General features: G+C 42.7%; 1 protein-coding gene across 6 annotated transcripts in view; it reads left to right on the top strand.

Moving 5' to 3' along the window:
• CAPSL (calcyphosine like) overlaps positions 1–26,224 on the top strand; it is a 37,843-nt gene extending 11,619 nt beyond the window's left edge. For 3 of the 6 annotated variants that reach the window (XM_058307708.2, XM_058307707.1, XM_058307711.2), the window contains exons 2-6: positions 6,322–6,458; positions 10,704–10,881; positions 11,164–11,373; positions 18,645–21,289; positions 24,624–26,224. In XM_058307708.2, the coding sequence (XP_058163691.1) occupies positions 6,322–6,458; positions 10,704–10,881; positions 11,164–11,373; positions 18,645–18,746 (627 nt within the window). In that variant the 3' untranslated portion in view covers positions 18,747–21,289; positions 24,624–26,224. The remainder of the gene's footprint in view (positions 1–6,321; positions 6,459–10,703; positions 10,882–11,163; positions 11,374–18,644; positions 21,290–24,623) is intronic. The other 3 variants (XM_058307722.1, XM_058307709.1, XM_058307730.1) reach the window with 3 other exon arrangements.
• Positions 26,225–26,664: the final 440 nt, after the last annotated feature.

Below are 26,664 nucleotides of genomic sequence, written 5' to 3'. Positions count from 1 at the left end.
ACATGTCAAATAATAAAGGGTTCAGGGAGTCTAAATCAAAATTTCAATCTTACATCCAATTTCCAAGTAGAGAGGCAAAGAGTGGCCTATCACTTCATATCGCCCATTCCCACTGCAGGGTTTGATGCTCACAGTCAATCCTGAGCTGCCAGGGAATAGAATAGCTTTGCCTTGAATGTGAACTTGAGAGAAGGCAAGTAGGTTTCCACCTCTCTGGAACTAGCATAAACTGCTACAGTTTAATCAATAGCTTTCCACTTTCTACACTGCATTCTTCTTTCTTCCCTTCTACACAGCAGGATGCTTTAAAATTGCAGGGAACTGTCACTGCAACTTCAGGTCCCTTGCTATTGAAAATCGCTAATGTAATGGTGGAGGTATTTAACAATCACAGAAATGCCTAAAAACATCCTTGAGGCAAAATTATTACATGATCTGGCTGTGGGGAAAATGGGTTTGATGGCACAGAGAGGCGGGAGAAGTGTTTGGAAAAATTGGATGACTCTGCAGGTAGTCGCTGTTCTCACAGGGCTAGGTTTAAATGACTTCCTCACTAGGAGAGTTTCCAGTCATAGTAGACGCTGTCCCCTTGCCTCAGCACCCTAAACAAGGGGTTACAAAAAAGGATTCCAGCAAATCCAGGCCTGTCCATTTTAGAGCACGCCCCTGCCCAGCCAGGCAGTCTGCTTCCTTCCACACTGCAGGGCCACTGACCTACCTCACCTCCACCTTCCTGTATGCCCTATGCAGTGCCTTCCCTACTATCATGTACCTAGTTCAGTTCCTTCTTCATTAGCTGCCCTCTTGTCTAAAGTTCATCTGAGCTCACTACACTTTTTTCAACACCCTTTGCTCCTTCAAGCACCCACTCTTTCTCAGAAGGAAGAAAACCAGGAGTGTGGTGTCATAGAAACCAAGGGAAGGGGTTGTAAACAGTGGGGAGAGACATTTCCTTAGGATTCTGCAACAAAGAGGATGCAAAAGACCTTGATGCTTTCTGTATGGGGCAGTCCCTGCAGCTCTGAATGTCACTTTTGTATTGAAAGGGTGTTTTAAAAATGATAGGTATGTAAGTCAGTCTACTGCCACGAGGGGGAACCAAAGATAACCTAATAAAGTTCAGACTGGAGCTTTCGAGTGTCTCTTTTCTAAAAGGTTAGCGTAAATCTGTCTCTGAACTCAGCAAGCGGATTCCCACGAACCCTACTAAGAACACTGATGAGGTAACCCTCCAGTCATCATCGCCTTTCCATACCTTGTCCCACAATTATTCTTGAAACCCAGGGGGACAGAGACCTTTGGCAGCAGCAGTCGTTGTGCTTGGGAGGGAGCCTTCCCTGGGCCCGTGGGAGAAGACGTGGTGAGTGTCGCTGGAAGGTCCGCTTTGGTTTTGTTGCTGGCAGCTCCGCACAGCCAGTGCCCCAGATCTTCAGTCAGCTGTGAGTCGTCACTCCAGGAAAGTCCCTTCCCACCAGCCACTGGGGGTTGGGAAACAGGGACAAGCAAAGAGTTCTGGAGGTCATTGGTGAGTCCTCCTTCTCCCTCAGACTGTACAATTAGTTGATCACCATCTTGACTCTCTCCCTCTCTGCTCCCAGCACCAATACCTCTTCCCAGGCAGCACTGCCTCTCACCTGGTTGGCTACACGGATCTGCCACTGGCCAGCCTCACCTTCCAGCCCACTCTCCACACTAAAGCTAGAGGGTTTATTTAACATGCCAACTGTCTTTCCCTTATTTAGAACCTTTTGCAGCCTCTTATTGTCCCCAGTTCAAAATCCTGCCCACTTTCATGTTTTTCCAAATTTCCCTTTTCCATATTTCCTCCCACCCTCCACAACTCTCTTGTCTTATACACACACTCCTCTTCTCCAAGAATACTAAAATGCGTGTGTTTCTCTAATTGTGTTTTCTTTTTCACGTTGGCCTTAGAACTTGGCACACATGCTGCCTGAGCTATACAATGCCTTTCCTTCTTCTGCCCCCACAACGGCTGCCTCCAGAGCTGCCACCTTCCTTTAGGATTAAGGCTCCTCTGAAAAGTTTTAAGAAAGCCCCACCCCAAGGCTCGGTTAGCTGCCCGTCTTCGTCTTCCGATTTGCTCTGGGTGGGTAGTGTGGTTGCTTCCCCCCCCCCCCGCCCAGGCTGTAAGTGCTGTCTTCTTCCCCCTTTCCCGCCACACCTAGCTATATGTCAGCCCCCAGTGGAACTGGCTTTTGTTGGAAGAACTCGGGGAATGAGCCCGTGGGTCCGCGCAGACGCTGTTCCAACACACGGTGGCGCTGCAGCCACTTGCATTCGGGGGGCTGCAGCTCGTCCGTGCGCAGGCCTTCCGTCCTTCTGCCCAGCCTGGCTGGACGAGCTGTTTCCCCACGCCGGCTCCCTGATGTTAACAGAGGTTTTTCTGGAGTCAGGGGCTCTTGATGCAACACTGTGATGTCGGTGACATTAGTTCAGGGGAACAGACACTTGCCTCGGTGCTGGTGCCTTCATGCAAGCTTCTGAAGGCAGGTGTATGGCCTTTCTTCACCCAAGACTCTACTCAGTCCTGTCTTCTTCAAACCCCCCAGTTTGTAGCAAACTTTTTTTCCTCTCCCCTCCCCCCCACCCAGCCCCTCCTTCCTGCCCCCTTCCCAGTTGTCTGTTCTCTGTGTCTATTTCCTGCGTCTTCTTTGTCTGCTTCTGTTGTTGTCAATGACAGGGGAATCTGTGTTTCTTTTTGTTGCGTCATCTTGTTCTGTCATCTCTCCGTGTGGGCGGCGCCATTCCTGGGCAGGCTGCACTTCCTTTCGTGCTGAGCGGCTCTCCTTACGGGGCGCACTCCTTGCGCATGGGGCTCCCCAACGTGGGGACACCCCTGCGTGGCAGGGCACTCCTTGCGCGCATCAGCACTGCACATGGGCCAGCTCCACATGGGTCAAGGAGGCTCGGGGTTTGAACTGCGGACCTCCCATGTGGTAGACGGCGCCCTAGCCACTGGGCCAAGTCCGCCGCCTGTAGCAAACTTTATCTGCTTCCTGTCCTGCTTAAATACAGAATTTCAGTACTCAAATTTAAGATTTTAAGTTATTCGAGGGCTTGCTTCTCTAATTACTCTCTACCCCTTTGAATAGTACACAGTAGATATGGGCTATATGTTGATAAACTAGGTAGCTCAATGATGAGAAAGAATGACTAACAGGATGGAGGAATAAAATATGGATTAGAGTGGACTCACTGGTGTTCTACTATAGAATGATTGTGACTCTAGCAATGGTAGAAACTGTATCATCGATGTGGAGACAGTGGCCATGGGAGTTGCTGAGGGCAGGGAGAGGGAGGAAGAGATGAGATGTGGGGATGTTTTCAGGACTTGGAGTTGTCCTAAATGATATTGCAGGAACAGATACTGGACATTATATATCCTGCCATAACCCACTGAATGTACTGGGGGAGAGTGTAAACTACAATGTAAACTATAATCCATGCGGTGCAGCAGTGCTCCAAAATGTATTTACCAGGTGCAATGAATATGCCACAATGATGAAAGAGTTTGTTGATGTGGGAGGAGTGGGGGTGGGGTGGGGTATATTGGAACCTCTTATATTTTTAAATGTAACATTATTTGTGATTTATGTATCTTAAAAAAAAAGACAATTAAAAATAATTTTTAAAATGGGGAAAAAAAAAAAAGACAATGACCCTGCGGTGTCATTCGGGACAGCTCCAGGTCCCAAGGTTGCCCCCACATCGCATCTCATTTTCCCTCTCCGGACAGATGCAGGGCATTATATATCCTGCCATAACCCACTGAATGGACTGGGAGAGAGTGTAAACTACAACATAAACTATAAGCCATGCAGTGCAGCAGTGCTCCAAAATGTATTCACCAAATGCAATGAGTGTACCACACTAATGAAAGAAGTTGTTGATGTTGGATGAGTGGGTGTTGTGGAAAGTGGGGTATATGGGAACCTCTTATATTTTTTAATATAACATTTTGTGTGATTTATGTACCTTAAAAAAAGATAATTAAAAAACAAAGAGAAAAAAAGAAAATGGCTAATATGGGAATTTCAAGTACCAGGGTGGTCAGCAGGAGAGAATGGAATTATTTCCATAAAAATATCAAAGTAGACTCCAGAGGTCATTATCTGTGTCATCCCTGGGCACAGTCAGCCTCAGAAGGGAGAGCAGGTTGGTAACTTGGCTCCATCACACTGTGCTTTTAGGCTCTTTTATATTATATTGTATTCCATGAAGACAGCGGAGTAGAAAGAGCCCTGCTTGGGAGCCAGAGGCCCTATATTCTGATGTTGGACAGGACTTTTGGGCAAGCCACATCACCGACCCAAGCCTCAGTTTCCATGTCTGCAAAATGGGAGTGTGCAGTGCTCGACCTTTAGTTCTCCCCACTATTGGATTTTTTTCTGTGCCTCCCTGCGCTCCCCACCTGCTTCCATGGATGGTCTTAGAAAATAAAGCAAGACACATCAGAGCAAAAAAAGAGCAAAGAAAGTAGGGTGGAAAAGACAAGGCGAGAAGAAGTGGGAAATAAGGCCTGGGAGGTGGGGGACAGGGGTCAGGTGGAAAGGAAAGAAGGAAAGCAAGCATGCCGGGAAGGAAGAAGTTCCTGAAGTAGATCTCCGGGCTGGAGAGGGCACCTCTCCAGGGGAGGTGTGGCTGGAGGAATAGCGTCAGGGCAAGCAAGTGCCTCAGGAATGGCCAAGAGAGGGCGGGGGGCTGGCTGCCTGCTGGCCTGGTGGCCGTGTGTGTGAGCCGGTGAGGGCTCCCGTGCGGGTGCTGCTGGGGCTGGGAACCTGGGAGCAGCGCTGGGCAGTGTCAGGTCCAGGTCGGGCAGAGCCTGGTGATGAATAGTCCTGCCCATGTCGGCTTAAGGAAGACCACGCTCCAAGAAGAGGTTGGATCTGGGCAGCAGGTGTCCTTGCTGGGTGGGAATTTGGAAGGCGCTCTTGGACATGCCCGACGCAACTAGAGACGGAGGTTTCACAGAGGGGTGTGGCCACCTGGAATTCGGAGCAACTTCAGGAGGGTCCCCGGTTGGGTTAGAGTGATTTCTTCCTAAAGTGGAGTAAAGGACCTACACGGGCGGGGGCGTCCTCCTTGGCTCAGGGTTCAAGTGGGGGGAGGTGCTGCCATCTTCCCTGCGGAGGGAATCAGGAGGAAGAGTGGCTGGTAGGAGGTGCTGCAGGACACGGGCTGAGCTCAGCCTAGCACCCATGAGTGCGCCCGTCTCCTCTCTTTTTGTAGCTGATAGGCCCTCTTCCTAAAGTTAAGCTTTGCAGGGGAGTTTGTGGGTTGTGTTGGAGTAGGACTTCCTTAGCATAGGAGAGGGCACAGACCCGAGGGTTGCCTTCGAAAGTTGCCTCCTTTAGGGAAAAGAACTCCCTCCTGCTGGGGTTTCTCGGGGAAGGGTCCCCAACCTCGGAGTTCGGGAGTGGGGCTTGGTCGGGGGCAGAACCATCTGAACCCACCACGTTTTCTGCCCCGAGAGCCCGATTTGGGCATCGTCAATCCCTCTCGCCCCTTTGATTTACAACCTGCCTTGGGGTGTCTCTGGGATGCCCCGGTTACTGTGTCCCTGATGGTCTCATATGAGGACTAGAGCTGGGATGGAATTTAAAGGTTGTCTTATCCCAGTCCCTAAGGCTGCAGACACTTCTCCATCCAGCAGGGGCAGCTCAGGAGGCGGTGCTTCAGCTGCCTCCACCCCCTCTCCTATTTCTGAATATTTAAAACCGCGAAGCCAAATTGTAGAAAAAAAAGTATTTTTTTCAGGTGACAGATAGTGTCTATTTCCCATTTTTCTCCTGTAAGGTGTTAATGGAGACTAACCCAAGGAGAACATAATAATCACTGGTGTGAATCTCAGTTAAGAAAGAAGCAACCAAAGTAAACCAAATAATAACAAAACGATGTATAACTGAAGAAAAGAATATTAAACACAGGGTCAAAGAGAATTCTTAATAAAGATTAAAACACATAAGTTTAGTTCAAAAAGGAGAATACAGAGAGATGGGACTTCTTTTTTATTTAGAAAGCATTGCGGAAAACGGCTGTATATTTAAAACTATTGTCCAGCCTTGAGAAACCAGATGTCCTCAGGGCTACTTAGATAAGTAGGTTATAAACACGGCAGGCACAGCAGACAGTTGGTACAGTTAAAAATTGGAAATTCTTGGAGGTTGGAGCCTGTTCCCGGGAAGTGGACGGCAGAGCTAGCTGTAAATTTCTCTCCCAGCAAGGCTGCTGTCGGCCCTGCCAGGCAGAGGCAGACGCCGGTGCCTGAGCTCCGCTAACACGGCTGTGGCTTTTCCGTAGATGGCAGGGACGGCACGGCATGACCGAGAGATGGCGATCCAGGCCAAGAAAAAGCTCCCCACGGTCACGGACCCCATTGAGAGACTGCGTCTCCAGTGCCTGGCCAGGGGCTCTGCGGGCATCAAAGGACTGGGCAGGTATGACAAGGTGTGGGGGCTGGTGGGGGGAGGGGGGCAAGTCACCCCCCCTTACCATCTCAGGTTCTCTTTTGCCAAGTGCAGAATTTGGAAGAGTTGATCTCTGAAGTCCCCTGTGACTATTTTGGGTCCTTGGTCACAGATCCAGCAAAACCCATGCCTGCTACAGGAGAGGGAGATGCACACCCAGTGGACAGCTGGCAGATCTGTGAGGGGGACACTCCCTGAAGCTGGACTCCCTCACCTCAGGGGGCACCGGACTTGCTTGTTGGGTTATTGAGCAAACCCCTGCCAGTTGGGTTCTCTCCGAGGTCCTGGTGTCTGAGCCTCTAATAGTGAGAATGCCCTGAGAAACCCAAGGGCAAGGGAGATTGTAAGACTCCTGTGGGCAAGTCGTAGACAGTATAGCTCTTCAACAAACTGCATCAGTGCCCTCATGTGTGCCGGGCATGGCGAACATCTTGGAAGAGTGAGTGCTGATGAAGACTTCTCCAAGTGCCCTGGAGTACTTAAAACAAGGCGAGGAAGAGCCATGCAACGGGCCATCTCAGTGGTGTGAGACGTTGGAGGACAGGAGAACAGTGTGCTAATGGGCGGGGAACACAACCCTGAATTCAGAGGCGAGGGAAGGCTTCAATTACAGTGAGGTGATGAATGCCTGGGGTGCGACTATCACTAGTCCCAAGTTCCAGACTAAGCTAGCTCTGTCAGAAGCCCTGCTGTGGCCACAAGGGCCCTGGTGGCCAGGCGGCCCCAGTTCTACTCCCTTCCAATTCTGTCACTCCCACCTACCCCTCTTACATCTTCCGTCCACATTGTTGTCCTCTGTGCAAACTCTCAGGACCACTGCCCTCTCTTTTACACCCTGGCCCGTCCCATGGACACCCTCCTGCTACCTGCCATCTCTGCCCCACACCCCTACCAGCACTTCCACTGTGAACCAGTCTATTGTGAACAGACACCTCGTCGCCCTAGACTTTTGCGTGGACAGGACCCCTATCTCACACCTTAGCTTTCTCCAAGTCTCTCTTCAATTTGGGTGGAGGCTACCCCTTCTCCTCCACCTGTGCCGTAGTGTCCAGCACTCTCAGTTTTATCCCCCATCTTGGGTAATAGTCCCCTCTTTTTGCTCATTTATCCCTTCTCAGTAAACCTCTTTGATAGCCATCTCTTCGGGTGAGATGCCACCATCTCCCACCCTCCAGGGCACTCGATGTTCTGTGATGTATTGGTTCCTGGCCTCAATTTTTCCACTTCCACTCTGTTTTGAGCTTTTATCCTGGTTAACACTGGATGATGCTATCAACACCCTGACCCCTTCATTTTTTTTTTCTTGACACCAAAATCAGCTGGCTTCTCAACAACACTGCATTTCCCCCTCATTGTACATTTTTTTCTCAGTCATTTCCAACTGCCTCTTAAATGTAGATGTTTCCTGAGATTCTGTTGCCAGTACCTTTTTACTTCCCTCTACCACTTGCCCACTTCTGAATTAGCTCTTCTTTACCCTGGTGGCTTAATGATATGTTACTTATTTCAAGTTTACAGGGAAACTGGTCAATTGCTGTAGCATTGCTGTTCATTCGTTCATTCATTTGTCCAGCCAATCCAATGACTATTGATAGAGAAACCCTATGCAATAAGACAATCGTAAGCAGAAGTCAAGGGCTGTGCCATCATGGAGTTTTTACTCTAGACTGTGTGATCTCTGTCTTTGGGTGTTCTTTCTTGTTTTTAGAACAAAATATGAAATGCAAAGGAGTAAGAATCTATTATTTTTACACAAACTTAAGCTAGAGAAAATGACTTGGAACCTATAGTTTACTTTAGCACTAACAGGAAACTTAAGATCAACTGGTTTATTTCATTCATTCATTCATTCATTCATTCATTCAAAAATTGAGGCCCAGAGAGGTTGCAGGATTTATCCAAGGTGACTTAACTAAGTTGTAGTGGTAGAACTGAAGCATCAACCCAGGTTTTCTCAATCCTGAGTCAGCACTCTATCTACAATGCAAGGCTAGCAGCAAAATAGAACATTCTCCAGGCTGTGCTGAAGGTAGTGGTAGGTGAAGGAGATAGTATAAGAAAAGGGCCAGAGTGGGGTGTGATGAGATGGATGGAAGGACTCTAAGAGTTACAATCAAACAAAATTGAAAGATGTATGATTTCTTTCGTGGAAAAGGATGTGGGTGCCACGTGCTTGGAGGTATCAGACGTAGCTGGAGATAATGGGACATGTTCCCAAATGAAGGCTTCTCGTAGCTAGCACTGTGTGGTGTCTACACATCTTGAGCAGTTAGTAGATGTATATTGAAAAGATAAGAAATCCTGTTTACTTTCTATAGTAGGTTCTGTAAATCTTTTCAAGAAAAATAAAGCACCATATGATTTTTGAAGGATTTATGCTTTCCTTTAATTGGGAGATGGAATTTTGAAAACTGCTACCTTTGTGTATATTTTAATAGACTTTATTTTTTATTCCAGTCTTTATCTTTACAGAAAAATTGAGAAATAGTACAGAGATTTCTATATACCCCCTCGCTCAGTTTCCCCAATTATTTGTATCTTACATTAGTAGGGTACAATTATTTCCATTAGTGAACCAATATTGATGTACTGTTATTGATAAGGCCCATAGTTTATTCATATTTTCCTTGTTTTTTACCTAATGTCTTTTCTATTCTAGGACTCTGTTCAGAATTCCACATTGTATTTACTTGCCATGTTTCCTTAATAAGTCTTAATCTCCTCTTGGCTGTGACAGTTTCTCACACTTTCCTTTTTTTTGATGACTTAAACAGTTTTAAGGAAGACCGGTCAAGTATTTTGTACGATGCTCTTCTATTGGAATTTATCCAATGTTTTTCTTATGATTAGACTGGGGTTATTGGTTTTTGGGAGGAAGAGCAGAGATAAAGTTCCATTTTCATCACATCCTCTCACGGATACAATCTATCAATATAATGTTGATGTTGATCTTGGTTCCCTGGCTGAGGTAGTGCTTCTCAGGTTTCTCCACTATGAAGTTATTCTTTCCCCTCCCTTTCCATAGTTTATTTTTTGGAAGGAAGTCACTATGTGCAGCCCACACTTAAGGAGTGGGAATTATGTTCCTCCTTCTTGAAGGAATTCTTCTGCACGGGAAATTTTCTTCATTTATGTGTTTATTTGACCTTTTATTTATACCAATATGGACTCATGGATGTTTATTTTATTCTTTGGATTATAACCCAATACTTTATTTTGTTGATGAATTTGTTTGATTGAGCTTTGTCCATTAAAAGTTTTTTTCAGATGGCTGCTGTGTCCCTTTGGCATACCCTCATCCATGTAGGGTTTTTTTTCTTTTAGTTTTTGAACACTTACTTACTTATTGTCACTGTACAATGCTCCAGGATCATCTTGAATATTTCCTGCCCTGGTCCTAGAATTGCCCATTTCTCCAAGGTGTCCTGGTTCCTTTTTTTTGAGAACTTGTTTTAGAAACTAAGATCTGGATGCTAAATATGTCATTGCTACTGGGATGTGGTTGCTTCTAGGACTCTCAGCTGACAGAGCAAAGAACTATAAGTATATATACATATATACAAATATTTCTATATATAACCATCTGTGTCTGTATAAAGCTAAACATGAATAATGCTGATGTCTCCAACTCAAATCCAATACTTCATGGATAATTCTAGCCTCCTTCTCCTGCTTATGTCAGTCACTCCAACAGTGAGAAACCTGACTCCCACCTTCCTTCAGCCATTCACTTGATTGTTGGGTTCCAGTATAGATGCATAGCAGTGTCAGTGTGGGAAACAACTTTATTAATTAGAGTACAGCTTTATTTACATTATATTAAATTTCAGTCTTTGTGGTGTAAAGTTCTATGAATTTTGACAAATGCATAATGTCACATATCCACCGTTATAATATCATGCAGAATAGTTTCAATACCCTAAAAATTCCCCATGCTTTGCTTATTCAGCTCCCCTCCCTGTGCCTGGAAACCACTGATCTTTAGCATTGCCTTTTTCAGAATGTCATGTAATTGGATCATACAATATGTATATATTTTTTAAGGGTTTCTTTTTTTGAGAAGCTAGCAACTGGCCCTCCATATTGCAACAAAGGTATGGAACAGAATCTGGTCTTCTGTATTTTACTTTGAAAAACCTTGAGAGTGATTTTCATTTTAAGTCTTTAGACTTACACCTTCTTACTGGGTTTTCCTTGTGTGTTTATTTTCTTTAGAGTGTTTCGAATTATGGATGATAACAACAACCGAACCCTTGATTTCAAAGAATTTGTGAAGGGGTTAAATGATTATGCCGTGGTCATGGAAAAGGAGGAGGCAGAAGAGCTTTTCAGGAGATTTGATAAAGATGGCAATGGAACAATAGACTTCAATGAATTTCTTCTCACATTAAGAGTAAGTGGCTGTGTGAATCGGCACATGTGTGCCGAGCTTGACTTTCATGTGGTTTGGTTTGGCTATTTTGAGGTTTCCCTTTTAGCAGTTGTTAGCACACTGTGGAGGGGATGGGCAGGGCACCTGAGGTCTGGTTTAAGGCCTTTAAGGAGTGATCATAAGGTGTACCTTTAACAGCACATAACTGATTTCACAGCACTGAAGGGAGTCAATAATTCACACAGGATACAAAAAAAGAGGCTCCATTGCTTCTGTGTCTGTGTGTTTTTTCTTTTTCTTTAGCCTCCAATGTCCAGAGCCAGAAAAGAGGTAATTATGCAAGCTTTTAGAAAGTTAGACAAGACTGGAGATGGCGTTATAACAATTGAGGACCTTCGTGAGGTGTATAATGCAAAACACCATCCAAAGTACCAAAATGGAGAATGGTCAGAGGAACAAGTATTCAGGAAATTTCTGGATAACTTTGATTCACCCTATGACAAAGATGGATTGGTAAGTAAAAAGAGCTTAATCTATGTGGAATTTCTTCTATACAAGTTGAAATGGGAAATAGGTCCAGTGCCTTAAAAACCTCAACATACATACCATATTTGTTGTAAAAACAAGAGAAATAAAGTATTTCCTTAAGGACCATCTAGGAGGTTGAGAACTAAATAATAAAATATGTGTGTATGTGCCCAGAAACACTCTCCTAGACACATATATCAGTAGGGGGTCCACATGCAGCTAACCACCTGTCAGCTGGAGAATGTGGTATTTTGGTTAAACACTCCAGTTCACGGTTGCCATATTTACCACACACAGTTAGTCACATTCCAGTGAACTAGACTATAATAAAACATATTTAACTTCAAAATGAGTATTCAATTTTTAAAAAGCACAATTCACCAGGCATTTTCAGATACTGGAGTACATTTACATTTGCCCTTATGAGCATGATTTATCATCATGCTTTACTATATAGAAATACCATTGAAGGGAGGCTTTCAGTCAGGGGAATGCCAAATAACAGAATTTACTCTGATTTATTTTTCAGTAAGCTTTGAGATTAAAATGCATTTCTAAACTACAGGGAACCTAAAAGCAAAAGCAGACACCCTGTCTTCATCAACCGTTACCTTCAAGTTACAAATAAATGACTAGGTAGAGTAAGGAAACGTGTCCTCAAGACTGTGTAGGGTGAGATGAAAGTGAGATGAAATAACGTCATCTGTCTTTTATCAACAGTCATAAATGGGTGTTTTACTTTTCTTCTTAAAAACCCAGAGCCAGTTTAGCTCTCAGGTGTCCTGAAGAGATGGTGATGGGAGATGAGGGATTCTCTCTGTCACACTCATCACCTGTGGAACCCTGGGGCGGACTCCTTTGTACCTTTGCCACATGGGATGGAACAGTGGACAGGAAGAGGAGATGGGGTGATGGGGAGGGGAAATGAGACTTCTCCTTCTGAAGGGAATTCCCCACCCCCCACCTTTTACCATGAAATGTTGTGATGAGCCCCATTAGCAAGGAGTGAGGAAGAGGAAGGGCTTTTAAGCAGAATACCTTTCTTTTCTTCCTGCTGGCATTTCTTCAGTCAAGGACAGAAAAAATACCCTCCTTTTGACTGAAGGGATTGCAGAGGCAGACAGGCACCTAGAGAGTGTAGGGCAGCTACATGCTTAGGGACAGAAAAGGTGGAGATGGTCATATTTCCCCTGCAATACTGCCGGCCTTTGATCTCCAAGATGTCAGTGGAAAAATAGTCAACTGCCATTTCCCCAAATTAGCCTGACTCGACATGGGATCCCAGAGTGATTTGCCTTCCTTTCTGCAGGTGGTTCCTCCTCGTCGCCAGGGGAAACCTCAGCTGCTCTTTTCTCCAACTCCCGTCAGCGTTGCTGGTCGTTATGTTGGCAGATGATTTAAAGTCCCTACCCCTGCACCTTTTGACATTTTTCTTAATAAGCTGCATTAAGCTCTCAAGTACTCATACAAGTTATTGGGATTTTTAGTAGTCACAGAATCTGATGTTACCTGAATATCATAGACCTTGTATGAACACCCAAATCTGGCTGTAAGTTAATACCCCAAACCTGGGGGATATATTTTAATAATGTGGCTTGCTGGGCTGCACTGCAGAACCACAGATGCAGACTTTTTTTTTTCTTTTTTGAATGGTGCCCAAGAATTTGTAGTGCAAATAAGTGCCTTAGATGATTCTTTTTTTTAATTTTTTTATTTTTTATTTTTTATTGACTTTGTAATAATATTACATTAAAAATATATATGTGAGGTCCCATTCAACCCCACCCCCCCATCCCCCCTCTCCCCCCCCAACAACACTCGTTCCCATCATCATGACACATCCATTGGATTTGGTAAGTACATCTTTGGGCACCTCTGCACCTCATAGACAATGGTCCACATCATGGCCCATACTCTCCTCCATTCCATCCAGTGGGCCCTGTGAGGATTTACAATGTCCGGTGATTACCTCTGAAGCACCATCCAGGGCAGCTCCATGTCCCAAAGACGCCTCCACCTCTCATCTCTTCCTGCCTTTCCCCATACCCATCGTCCACCATGTCCACTTTTCCCAATCCAATGCCACCTCTTCTATGTGGACATTGGATTGGTTGTGTCCATTGCACCTCTAAGTCAAGAGGAGGCTCAGATTCCACATGGATGCTGGATGCAATCCTCCCATTTTCAGTTGTAATCACTCTAGGCTCCATGGTGTGGTGGTTGTCCTTCTTCAACTCCATCTTAGCTGAGTGTGGTAAGTCCAATAAATCAGATTGTAGGTGCTGGAGTCTGTTGAGGCTCAGAACCTGGCTATCACATTGTCAGTCCAGAGATTCAAATCCCCTAAATATATCTTAAACCCCAACGTTAACTGCACCTCCAGCACATTAGCATGAAAGTCTTATGAAGGGAGATCCCATCTGAGTCCAGATTCATCACACATAAACACCATTTCCAAAGAGGGGCCATCTGCCCTGGTAGTTAACCCCATCGGCCATGACCATAACTCTCATGGGTCTCTTTAGCCTTCAAAGGAACCAATATCTGGGGGTTGTATCTGCTTTATCTGTCTCTCTGACTCTGCTCAGTTGTGCATGAGGGCAATCCTTCTGCCAGCCTCCAGACTCTTTTTTAGAAACTCGTAGCCATATAAACTCATTTTAGATGATTCTTATACACATTCATATTTGAATCTCTAGCTCTAAAATGTTCAGAAATTCCTATTTTTAATAGCTAAAGAAAATATGCACATGGACCTCATTTAGCATAATAGTGGCTCTGGGTAACATTTATTGAGCACTTATTATTTACTGAACACTGTGCTAAGGGTTTTACTGGGGTTATCTTATTTAATAGATGCATTGAAAACGTTTCTAAAAAGTAGTGTGTGATTAAAACTTTTGTACATTGAATTATATTTTAAATGCCCAAGGAACTGTTGATGTAAGGGAACTCTGGCAAATTCTCTGACAAAACAAATAATTAGCCCCTAATTTACCTTTTGCAAATTGAGTTTTTAAAATTGAGTTGTTTTATACATGTAAAACCACAATTTTCTAATAAAAACAGGCAGAAAAACCAAACAAAAAACAAAAACAAAAATAAAACAAATTAAAAAAACCAAAAAGATTTCTGGCGATGAAGCACAGCTATAAGAGCCAGTACTCTCATTTATGGTTAAAAATATAGTTGATATTCAAATATAAGGGAATTTAGAATAATGTAGGACAGTTAGCATAGTCCCTATTCAAGGATGATATTTAAATATGTGACATTTTAATAATCGAGCCTAAGCTCTCACGTGCTTATAAATGCTCATATTGGGGTTTGCAGCAGTCCTGGAATTTGGTGTTCTAGATGCTGGACTATTGCCCCACACTCTGGCCTCATAGCAGGCTGTGTCTCAGAAGCCATTTTGATGGAGTTATGAAAACAATGAAATGTGTGAAACAGACTTCCTTTCCCCTTGTTCTGTCCCTAAACTCCACTCTAACTGGTGAGGCTTTCACTTCTTTTTTTTTTTTTTTTAACTTTGTTTTGAATTTTTCATTAGTATATAGTAGTTTATGACCACAGATTTTAAAAAAAGTCATTTAGAAATGGTTAGCTTTTCTTTTCTTTTTTTAAATTATTTATTTCTCTCCCCTTCCCCACCCACCCCCTCCAGTTGTCTGCTCTCTGTGTCCATTTCCTCTGTGTTCTTCTGTGTCTGCTTGTATTCTTGTCAGCGGCACCAGGAATCTGTTGTCTCTTTTTGTTACATCATCTTGCTGTGTCAGCTCTCCGTGTGTGTGATGCCATTCCTGGGAAGATAGCACTTTTTTCACATTGGGTGGCTCGCCTTATGGGGCTCACTCCTTGTGCGTGGGGCTCCCTTATGCAGGGGACACCCCTGCATGGCACGGTACTCCTTGTACACATCAGCACTGCACGTGGGCCAGCTCACCACATGGGTCAGGAGGCCCGGGGTTTGAACCCTGGACCTCCCATGTGGTAGGTAGACACTCTATCTGTTGAGCCAAATCTGCTTTCCATGGTTAGCCTCTTTTTTTTTTAGATTTATTTCTCTCCCCTTCCCCTCTCCCCTGCCCCCACCCCTGCCCCCACCCCTGTCCCACTTGTGTGTTCTCTGTGTCCATTTGCTGCGTGTTCTTCTTTTTGTCCGCTTCTGTTGTTGTCAGCATAACAGGAATCTGTGTTTCTTTTTGTTGCGTCATCTTGCTGTGTTAACTCTCCGTGTGTGTGGCACCATTCCTGGGCAGGCTGCACTTTCTTTTGCACTGGGCGGCTCTCCTTACAGGGCGCACTCCTTGCGCGTGGGGCTCCCCTACGCGGGGGCACCCCTGCATGGCACATTCCTTGCGCACATCAGCACTGTGCATGGGCCAGCTCCACATGGGTCAAGGAGGCCCGGGGTTTGAACCATGGATCTCCTATGTGGCAGGTGGATGCCATATCCACTGGGCCAAGTCCGCTTCCCCCCATGGTTAGCTTTTGAGGCAATATGAGTCTCATCTCCTCATCTACCTCAAGGAAGAATTAAAAAATAATTAAATGTATTTCATATATACTGCTGAATGTATGTAGATAACCTAAACTTATTTTAGAATTTTCTAATCAGTCTTGAGTGGAGGACAAGGGACTGTATTCTTACCATGACTCATATTTTCATTGCCCCCATCTGGGACCTTCCACAGTGTATAGTATATACTCTCTCAAATAAGATTTAACCTAGTCAAGAGGGCCACCAAAAGCGGAGGTGTTCACGTCCTTGATTTTTCTAATGTAAACAAAATAAAGTAAAAATTTTGGCACTTAGCTAAGGCTAGCTTTTTCTGAAATGAGCAAATATATTAGCTCTGACTTCAGGTTTAATGTAGTCTCACCTTCAGATGGGGCTTAAAGTTGACCTTATTCTTTGCTCCATCTCTCATTCTTTCCTTCTTCTCCATGCACAGGTAACTCATCTCTGGGTCACTCCACCCATTGGGAGACCTTAGGCTGAGGGATGGGTATGATAGCCTTCTCAAACATGCTTTCATACACCAGGATTTGCTTTCAATTGCAAGTAATGGGAACTTTCATTAAACAGGAGTAAACAAATGAGCCTTCTTTTTTTTTCACCTACAAAACCTGCTAAGTTGAGTGGTTCAGGGCTGGCAGGGTTGAGGGCTCTGTGATTCTCCTGGCCGTTACCTCCTGATCTCAAGATGTCTTTAATTTTAGTGAGCACATCTGAGTTCTAGGCAGCAAGAGGAAGGAAGAGGGGAGGAGGGGCTGAGGGAGGGGCAGAGCCTGTAACAGGAAAGGAAAGGCTTCCTTAGAAATCTGTATAAGATTTCTGTTTGTATCTTATTGGTGAGAATTCTGTCACTGGGTTATTCCCAGCTGCGGCTGCAAGGGAGTCTGGGAAAGTGAGTTTTCAGGTTTTCAATTTTTGTAATAGAGAAAAGCCAGAAAAGGGGGTATTAGCATGGGTATAAAGTGAGTCGTATTCAACACCTGCCGCCCTGGTGAGGCAGCAATAACAACAGCAAAAACTACAACAGAACTAAAAAAGTGAAGAGTTTAATACCTTTTCTCTTTGAGCTGTGAAATATGTTCCTCAGTCAAACCACCAAGTTAACGTGCACAGTCAAAACCCCTCAGAGTCCTGTGCATATTTCTTTCTTACTATTTGTTGCTGAATGATCTGCTTACTTATCTAATTCCCCTACCAGCTTTGATGGCTGAGACTTTATCTTTATCATCTTTAACATTCTCAAATTTTGATGTGCCCAATAATTAACTGGGATGCTTGATGTAAAAAAGCAAATTCCACAACCACTTCTTCCTACCAATTATCACTCTTTATTTTGGGGGCAGGGAAAAGGAAAGGGAGAAAACTGGGATGGACTAGACAGGGGTCTTGAATTATATATGGATTTCACTTTTCATGATATTTTTACTTCTTTGTGAGCACTGAAACTTGGGGGCTAACTAGAGAACATGGATTTCCAAGATAACCATTATCCTATACAAGCAGATCCATGCTGGAGTGGACTAAATGATGACCCCCCTTCCCCTCAATGGTATATCCATGTCCTAATCCCTAGAACCTATGAATATTGCCTTACGTGACCAAGAGTGAATGTTACCGTATAAGGTGAAACATGTGACTAAGATAAGGATCTTGAGAGGAAGAGCTTCTCCTGGTTTATTGAGGGGAGGGCTCTAAATGCGAACGCATGCAGCCTGTAAGAGAGAAGCAGAGGGAATTTGCAGACTGGCTCACGAAGAGGAGAAGAAAGATGTGACCTGAAGCCAAGGAACAGGCAAAGCAGGTTCTCTCCTAGAGCCCTGTCAACACCTTGATCTTGGACTTCTGGCCTCTAGAACTGAGAGCATACATTTCTGTGTTTTTTTTTTTTAAGCCACCAAGATGATGGTAATTTGTATGGCAGCCACAGGAAGCTAGTACACACACTTTTGGCTTAATTGACAGGTCATATCGGTTACAGAGATCAAAGGGTAGGGTTCACCAAATCCTCTGGACAATGTTTCACTGAATCAGGTAATCACAACAGCCCCAGCATGGTTGAACTGGAGTAGACATATCACCTTAACTATTAAGAAATAAATGGATAACTAATGTTATTTTTCTTCTTTCAAAAATCAAGGAATAAAAATCCAAACATGTAAATGCGTTAGTCACTTTTCCAAAGACGTTGTCACAGGGGTAAGAATGAGACAGAACCAGGGGTGGGGTGGAGAGACGCGGTATGTCTGTTATTCACTCTGTGCCTTGAATGAGTAATTTGCATCTTTGAAACACATGCAACAGAGGAGCATTTAACTAGAAATCTGTTTCTTAGTCCTCAGGACAGAACGCCATTATTTCAAGGTACAATATCACTCATCCTGCTACAAGGACACGAAGTGTAGTTTCTGACTTGTCCCTGAAAGACAGTATTAACTGCGGTTAATGAACTCTTTTTTCCTGTTCTGAGTTGCATTCTCACTTATCTGAAGTGATGAACTCCTGCTCTTCTCTTACGCCCCTCTCCCTCCCTCCTCAGCTCCACAGTTTCTCTTGTCTTAGATCTATTCCTTGGCTGGAATCACCAAACGTGCGCATGCGCGCACACACACACACATACACACCTGTACGGCTTCCTTGACTGAATTTCTCTTCCTTTTGCAGGTACTGGAGATGGGCCTCCATTGAGCAGTGAGAAGCGAAGTTTCTTTTTTTGTTTCTAACTTTTCCACTGCAGGTGACGCCTGAGGAGTTTATGAACTACTACGCAGGAGTGAGTGCGTCCATTGACACGGATGTGTATTTCATCGTCATGATGAGGACAGCCTGGAAGCTCTAAATGTATGACCTGGGAAATTGGGGACTCAGGTGCAGCCATGTGGCTCCAATTGATTAAACATCAGCTCAAAAACAGGATCGTATTTGATTTGATATTCAGCCCAGTATTCCTTCCAAGTCAAAACACACTGCATTTTCTATAGCTAGAGAATAAGGCAGAATTAAAAAGAGACCAAGTAATTACCTCTGACCCTAACTTCTCTGAGGCTTTTCCTTAGTTCCAAAATGGGAATGAAATAAAATTACATTTGTGAAATTCTCAGCATCATGGCTGATGCATATAGGTGGCTAATAAACAGTAGGTTTCTTCCTTGATCATTCACACATTTTGAATATATTCACTTTAACCCCTTACCATTTACCCACAGCTTGTCTCCATCTCCTAGAAAGTCCATTTCTAGATAGTGATTGTAAATCTTTAAGTATTTCAGGTCTGGTTTGGGGATGAGAGGGAAACCAGGCATTAGCCTCAATTTTGGGAGCCTTGGTTTGGCAAACATATTTAAAATGAAAAGAATTTTTGACAACGGCCTCCTACATCAACAAGACTGGTGTGATTGTGGAAACCATTTCCTTGAGTGGTAGAGCCAGGGCTGCTCAGAGCGTTCCTGTGGTTAAAGTTTCGAGGCTGGCCTGTGTGCTCCGAGGTTATGTGGGACAACTCATCCTGTGAGGGGCAGACCATGTCAGCAAGCAGTTCCACCCAGTGGGATGTTTACCTCTCCCCTCAATGCTGTCAGCCAATGGTGCTCGAGTTCCCACCAGTGCCAGGAGATTGGGTGGGATAGAGACTAAAATCATGGCCCCCTCCAGTGCAGATCTTCTAACTTGACACATTTTAACTCAAAATCATCTCCTCCCTGCACTCATCTTTGGCTTCAAATTGTTGGTGGGTAAGAATCTTCCGTATAAAAGGCTGACTACTAGAAGCAAAGTAAGCTCCAGATACTGGAAAATAGATGTGAAAACTACAGCCCTGGCTCTGTGTGCTCTGCATCTGGGACCAGAAATAAAATCACCATGGTAGCCCACTGGTTACTGTGCTGGATGCAACAGATTGGCAGAGCTGGTGGGAAGAGGAGGGCAGTGTGACTCCCTGGCCTGCTATTTGGGGATGGTCTCTTTTTTTGCCACCCCTGTCCCTCTGTCCCTGGTTGCACTCATCCTGTGGTTTGGGCCCATGGTGTAGGTAGTAGTCTCTTGTAAGATATTATGTATTTAAGTGACTCTGGGTTCAAGATTTGAACACACTTGCAAATTTTGTACCAATTCACTTATTTCCACTTTGTTTCACAGACTTGGAAGTTGAGAAGAGAATCTACATTGATTTAAATATTGTGAAAACAGGTGTTGCCAGATGAGAATTATAGCAATCATGAAAGAAGGCACCTTGCTTTGTTTCTACTTAGGAAACTAAACTCTCATCTACCTGGTGACAGGCTGGAAAAGGGATCTTTTGCCATTAAGGATGGAAGCTAGCTTTTAAAAAAAAATGGCAAAAATCTGGTTTTCATTGGATTTATTATCTAGGCTTACATAGAGGTTGGCAGGCTAAAAGATGCCAAATGTTTTGAAGAAATAGGTGAAAGTTATGTAGAAAACACAAAGAAATTATCAAGAAATATGTAGAAAAAATATCCATGTTTTCTATAACCTGTGCTTTACAGATAGCAGCTAAGAAGCGGTCCTTGGTTTCCTGGGCATAGTAGGTTTCAAGCCTTGCCTATCTAGATAGATTCATGTCTTTGATTCTGGGTATGACTCATGCCCTTCTTTAACTGGGGCCACCATGGTAGCATGTGCTTCTGAGCAAGGACTAGATTGTAGCTATTGGCTTTGTCTTCCCCAGTTGTACATTGCCTTCTATGGCATGAGGGCACAGGGTACTGCTATCAGATTCCAGATAACCTGTACTTCATGTATTTGGTCAGATTCAGTTACCTCCATTCTAGCAGCTTGGGTTCTGGTCCCCAAGCAAAGGTTCTACCAAGACCCTCTAACCCTTGGTAAATAAATTCTTTTAAGAACCTGATGGTCAAGGACCACTCTGCACTGAGTCTTATCTATGACTTCTGGCATAGTCAGGAACTGCTCATTATTTAACTGTACTCCTTCTAGCACCAGTGGGAGGAACAGAAAGGGTCATTTAAAAAAATCATCTGATAACACTTTTCTGGATATTTTTAATTATTCTATTTGCAATTTGCAAAAGTAAATATTTGGGTCAAAAGATGCAATAAAACTATCCAAAACAACCCTTGGGTGCATTTTGCCTATTGGACTTAGAACCCAGATAGGAAATTAAACAAACAAGCCAAAATAAAGAGGATGAAATTACCAGTTTTTTAATGAAAAAGGAATGCTCTGATATGGTTGTAAAAATTCTGAGAAGCAGGATTTGTCAGAACAAACACATAATAATACTGAATCTCAGCTTCTAAATCCCTCAAAAACAGACTTAATACAACAACGGCAGGAGACCCTGACTCCATTCCCATTGTACCGAAACTCCATTCAGAAAAGCCAAGATGCTTGAACTGAATGGTGAGTAAGGCAGAATTCTTCCAGCCAGTCAGTTGGGCTTTTTTTCAGTCACAGTCATTTAACCTTGATAGGATTTCTCCTCAGGTCCAGGTGGTACTCTGATGGACAGTGTACTTATTCTTTGTGGTTTGGTGGCAGGCATGGAATCCATTTCATACCCTCATAGCTGCTTGCAAGACAGAGAAGGGTGCCCCACCTGTAGGCTAGAGGTTGGCTTTGCACACATTGTAGATTTAGGGCAAAAGTTCATTCCATCAACAAATATTTATTGATCCACTGCCGTGTACCACACAGGGTCCTAGGCTTCGGGGTCAAGCAATGAACTACAATAAATGCAAACCAAACCACTGGCTAACAGGGGTTTCAAACCAAACTAAATGCACACAGTTGCTAAGAGATCAGACAGGGCAGAGAGATGTAAGGGAAGTGTGGATATGTAAAATTCTCCTCTCTGATCTTATCCCAGTCCTTGAAAGTAGAACAGTTGGGAACTTTCAGCTGGCAGTGTGTCAAGGAGTTTCATAGTCAAATTGGTGAATGTAAATGAACTATCATGATGATACAAGAAAAAAAAACCCCTTTATTCTTAGAGGCAAATAATTGTAATAGCTCTTCATTTCTCTTGGCTCCTGTAGCTTGTCTCAATGAGCCATGAGCGTAAAAGTAGGTAAGGAGTCCACCCTCACCAAACCTCTTAAAGATGTGATCTGTTATGTTGATGTTTGATTAAGTGGCGATTATGAAACTAACCATATTTGTTTTTGGATGGTATAGGAGTACCCTTCTACTCTTTCATGAAATTCTGCTAAATACCTTCTGAGTATACCTTTTTGGATTTATACAGATCTATTTTGGGCATAAAAATGAGAAACCTCACAACTTATAATTTTTCAGTTCTTTCTTAGACATTATAGGCAGTATTTTTTTTTTTTTTAATTAAGAGCTGGGTGAATGAAACAGCCACATTTGAAATGTTAGAAGAGTTTATGACTGAAAGGAAAAACGAAGTGTCAAGGATCTGATAGACTGTCAAATAATGTTATTGATTTTCCTGTAATTGGTCCTATTGAAAGCCAAATGTTCCTTAGCATGGTTTTACTCCTCTAAGTTGCTGCTAGTTCTTTTATTTAATAATAATAATAAACTAATAAATTAATCTCTTAAAGTTATTTGTACTATGACAGATGATGGGTGAAAACTGTTGAAAGAAACATAAACAAATGATTGATGGGGTTCTGAGAACACTGCTTGTGTGAGAAGAGTTCTTTTTGCTGTCTCAGTTGGTGTGGTGAAAGGTTGTGGTGAAACAGCTCTTCCTCTCTGAGAATAGCATGACCTTCTTGCTTGATTCTCACACCTGTTTTGCCATAGCCAGTTTTTTCCCTCTCAGCAATATATAGTGGAAGGTGCTCCACTTGTATGAGCAACCAAGTAGAAGCTGAGGTTTTGATATAGACCTTGCAAACTAAAAATGTATATTGTCTCAGGGGGAAAAACCACAAAATGTGATGGTCTTTTTTCTTCGGTTCTAGATTTCTTCTCCCTGTTCTATTTATTTATTATTTCCCTGGAGTATTATAAAAATACTGTCAGCCATTGAACACTGCTGATAAAATTCTATTTCACCAATGTCCTTGTGATCACTGTGGGTGTCTAGCTCCCATTCTTACTTCCAGATGAGCACCTCAAACATGCAAAGGGTCTGCCCGAGCTATACATCATGCTGCCCATATATAACTATCTCTAATCTCCAGTTCTGCTCTAGATTCACTAATGAATTTACAGGGTACCCTGTGACTCAGAGCTCAAGCACCTGAAATTTGAAGGAAGATAGGAGAATGTAATTGGTAATCTTGTCAAAAATTTGAGTAACTTTTTCTTTACTGACCTTAACACTAGGCATTTAGAAACTGGTATTGATTCTGGGAACATGTTCTTAAGTTTGAAAGGTTTGAGTTGCTGGTTGCCTAGAAACACTCAGGCCACATGCAGAATTGATGACAATCAGAGCTTCAAGAGAGCCTTAGAACAGAATGGAGACTGACATTGAGAGAAAATGACAGCTGCTAGAGTTGCTTGCCACTTCCAGGGTTATTGTAAGTCTTAGAGTGCTTCTACATTGATGGAATAAACTACTACCCAAAAGTAGGGCATTATCAAATGTTAGGCAATACTGTAGGAAACCCAGATCATTCCTTTACTTTCCAAGGGTACTGGGAAATTAAGTCCTATTCCATAAATTTCATACTTGGTCATGTCTAAAATTTCATTTAGCACTATCGTTATTATCTTTGAAGGTTGCAAAGTACATGTAGTAAATCACCAGTGGTCTAGGCTTCACTAACTGTACTAATTGAAGGAGGGTTTGAGTGAAAATTTACTTTTGTTTCATCTATACTAAAAAAAAAGGGGGGGCTTGTTAAGCAAGTCAGTAATGTAAGGAAAATTAGAAAGGCTAACTCCCTATATTAATAGAATATATGCTTTATAGGTACTTGGTCATATCTATTTGCATATAAGTACAATTAGTATGTGAGTTATAAACAGTTCCCCCATGTCCTCTAAAAAAGTCCTAGGCCAATTGTCAGTTGACAATATATTATTTGCATAACTAACTCATACTACTTACTAGATAGTGAAGTGTTCCTATATATCAATCTTATCTTGAAAGTATTTTTAATAGAAATTGAAGCTTAAAAGCAATATTTTATAAAGCAAAAATTTAATGAGACTTATGATATAAATTTTTAAATGTTTTTATTTAAAGAATTGTACATGCCTCCAGTGGTAAGCTATTTGTTCATTGAAAGTAAGAATTAATGAATATAGTTGGGATATTGCTTTTCATGAACAGAAATTCAGAAGTTTTTAAACAACAAAGTTAGCCCGTGGTTTCATTTATTACGTTGACCTTGTCATTTTGTCACGTTTTCAGATTATGCCTTGCCATCAGCATGGTTCTGATTTAATAGAATTTCTTCCATTAAAATGTGAAACATTAGCAACTATTGCAATAAAATAATTCATCTTACTTTTATAATTTCAGTTTTAAAGTGTTTCCAAAATGTGTTTCTTTTTCTTAACTGTCTTACCTGTTATGGTTCTTTGAAAGTTTTCTTCTCATATGGTGCTTTTGGGTCACTTAAAAATGCTACTTGTGTGATATTTGAGTTTCAGATGATTAGAGTTTTTCTTTGCAAATGACAAGGTCCTGTTCAAATTGTACTCTTTTGTGCTTTCAAAAGAACAAAACTCCATTATCCATAAAAACCATTAGTTTGACATCCAGGAGCAAGAGTTTGAAAATTTGATGCTAATATTCCTTTTCCTGCAGGGTTGGACTACTCCCATCTAGAAGGCCAAGCAAGTTCCCAGAATGCCCTGGCCTCTGAATGGCACTTCTAGGACTGAGGGGGAATATTGCTCTGTGAGCTGGTATTAGGAGTGGGGGAAGTTAAGAGGGAGGAGAGAGAGAGATGGAACCTTGGGGCTGATTTCTGCTCCTTGTGTCTTTGCTCTTACTTCATTGCCAATTATAGGAAGCTCAAGCCCTACCATCAAACCCTAACATGTATCCAGTCCCCATCTGGGCATCAAGAAGTACAAGCCCAACCATGAAACACTAACACGTATCCAGGCCCAATCCTACCATATGGCTGGTTGCCGTGCACTCCACCATTGAATGCCAGGTGTCATATTCTCCAGGATGTCCAACGATCCTGGGCAGTGCTCATTTTCTAGTTATTTTCCTACCCATCACTCTTCAAAATGTGCTTGGTGTAGTCTCCCTTTCCTAAAGAGCTTTTCTCCCCCCTCTGTTGGTTTGTGCTGTAAATTTCTATACCCTGAAGCATCAGTAATGGTCACAAGTATGATGATACAAAGGACACTTTAGAGCAGTGTCCCATGAAACTTTCAGTGATGATGGAAATGTTCTGTATCTGTACTGTCTAATATGGAATCTGTTAGCCACATATGGCTACAGAGCACCTAATATGTAGCTAGTGAGATTGAGGACCTGATTTTTAAATTATTTTTAATTTTAATTAATTTAAATTTAAATAGCCACCTAAGGTTAAGTGGCTATGGAATTGGATGGTGCAGTTCTAGAGACCTTATCTTAATTCAAAGAAATCACAGCATGTGGCTGGCCAGTGGGCACTGGGCCTAGGTAAGCCAGGCTTTCTCTGACTAACCTGACCCTGTTTGATCTCCAGTGGCAAATCAAATTTGATAGACGCTATTTCAGGGTAAACATAAAATGCTCTGTGATGACACACGTATTTGATACCTCTCCTTCTTTCTTCCCTTGTCTTTCTTTCCTCCAGGTTTCAAAAGAAGACTTTTTGAACTATTATGCTGGTGTTAGTGCTTCTATTGACACTGATGCCTATTTCATTTTAATGATGACAAAATCCTGGAGATTATGATTTTTTTGTCTATTAATTCTTTTGGGAATCAGGGACTCTCAGAGAACAGAGTGAGATTGAAAGAAGTTTGATGCTGTTCATCATTAAAAGGTGTAAACAACTTTTTGAAAGATACAGATTTTTAAAAGCAATAGGTCTTCTGTCATCTTAATTACATGGAACATGTTCATTTCTACCAATGGCTGAGGATACATTTGAAATCAGCAAGAAAGATAAAAAGAAGGAAAGGAAGAAAGGAAGGAGAAAGAAAGGAAGAAAAAAAAGAAGAAAACCATAAGTAAAAATCAGAAGCAGTTCCCAGATGAAATAATGTACTCCTTGTTTTAGATATTCCTATTGTAGGTGTAAATGTAAATCTTGTCCGCATTTTCATTTTATTTGACTGTCTTGGGAGTCTGTGTCAGAAGGTGATAATAAAAACATTGGAGGTAATGAAATTTCTAAGCTCACTTATTTTAATATTTCTCTTAGCTAGTACTCCATAAATAAAAGAAACTTAATTTTATCCTGAAATTTAATGTTTTTTTTTTTCATTGTTGTTATGTTCAGATTGTAGTACAGGGATTTAAACTCAGCAAATTCACATACTCGCATGAAAAGGGGATGTCAGTGCCCCTGCCGAGAAAAGAAAGGGGGAAGGCTGGCCCACTTGGTTGAGTGCTGGGCTTTTGCGAAGGGGCTCACACACTGTATCTGCTTGTTAGGATCAAAGGGAGTGCACAGGCAAAAGGAAGCATCTATTTGCAGCCTTGGAGGCTTTCTGGAGCTCAAGGTAAACTGGAGAGGAGGACTTGAACCTGCTCTTTGTAATTCATCTTTATGAAGCCATTTCTAACTCCTCCACAAGGCAGCTAGATGTCAGATTTTCTGACTGATTTCTCCTCCTCTATTCACGGCTTTTCAGGTAACAAGACTCTCAGTTGACTGCAAATGTACCCACAAACA

This window comes from Dasypus novemcinctus, chromosome 2 (genome assembly GCF_030445035.2).
Source record: "Dasypus novemcinctus isolate mDasNov1 chromosome 2, mDasNov1.1.hap2, whole genome shotgun sequence".
Classification (NCBI taxonomy): domain Eukaryota; kingdom Metazoa; phylum Chordata; class Mammalia; order Cingulata; family Dasypodidae; genus Dasypus; species Dasypus novemcinctus.
This window is presented reverse-complemented; position numbering and strand designations above follow the sequence as displayed.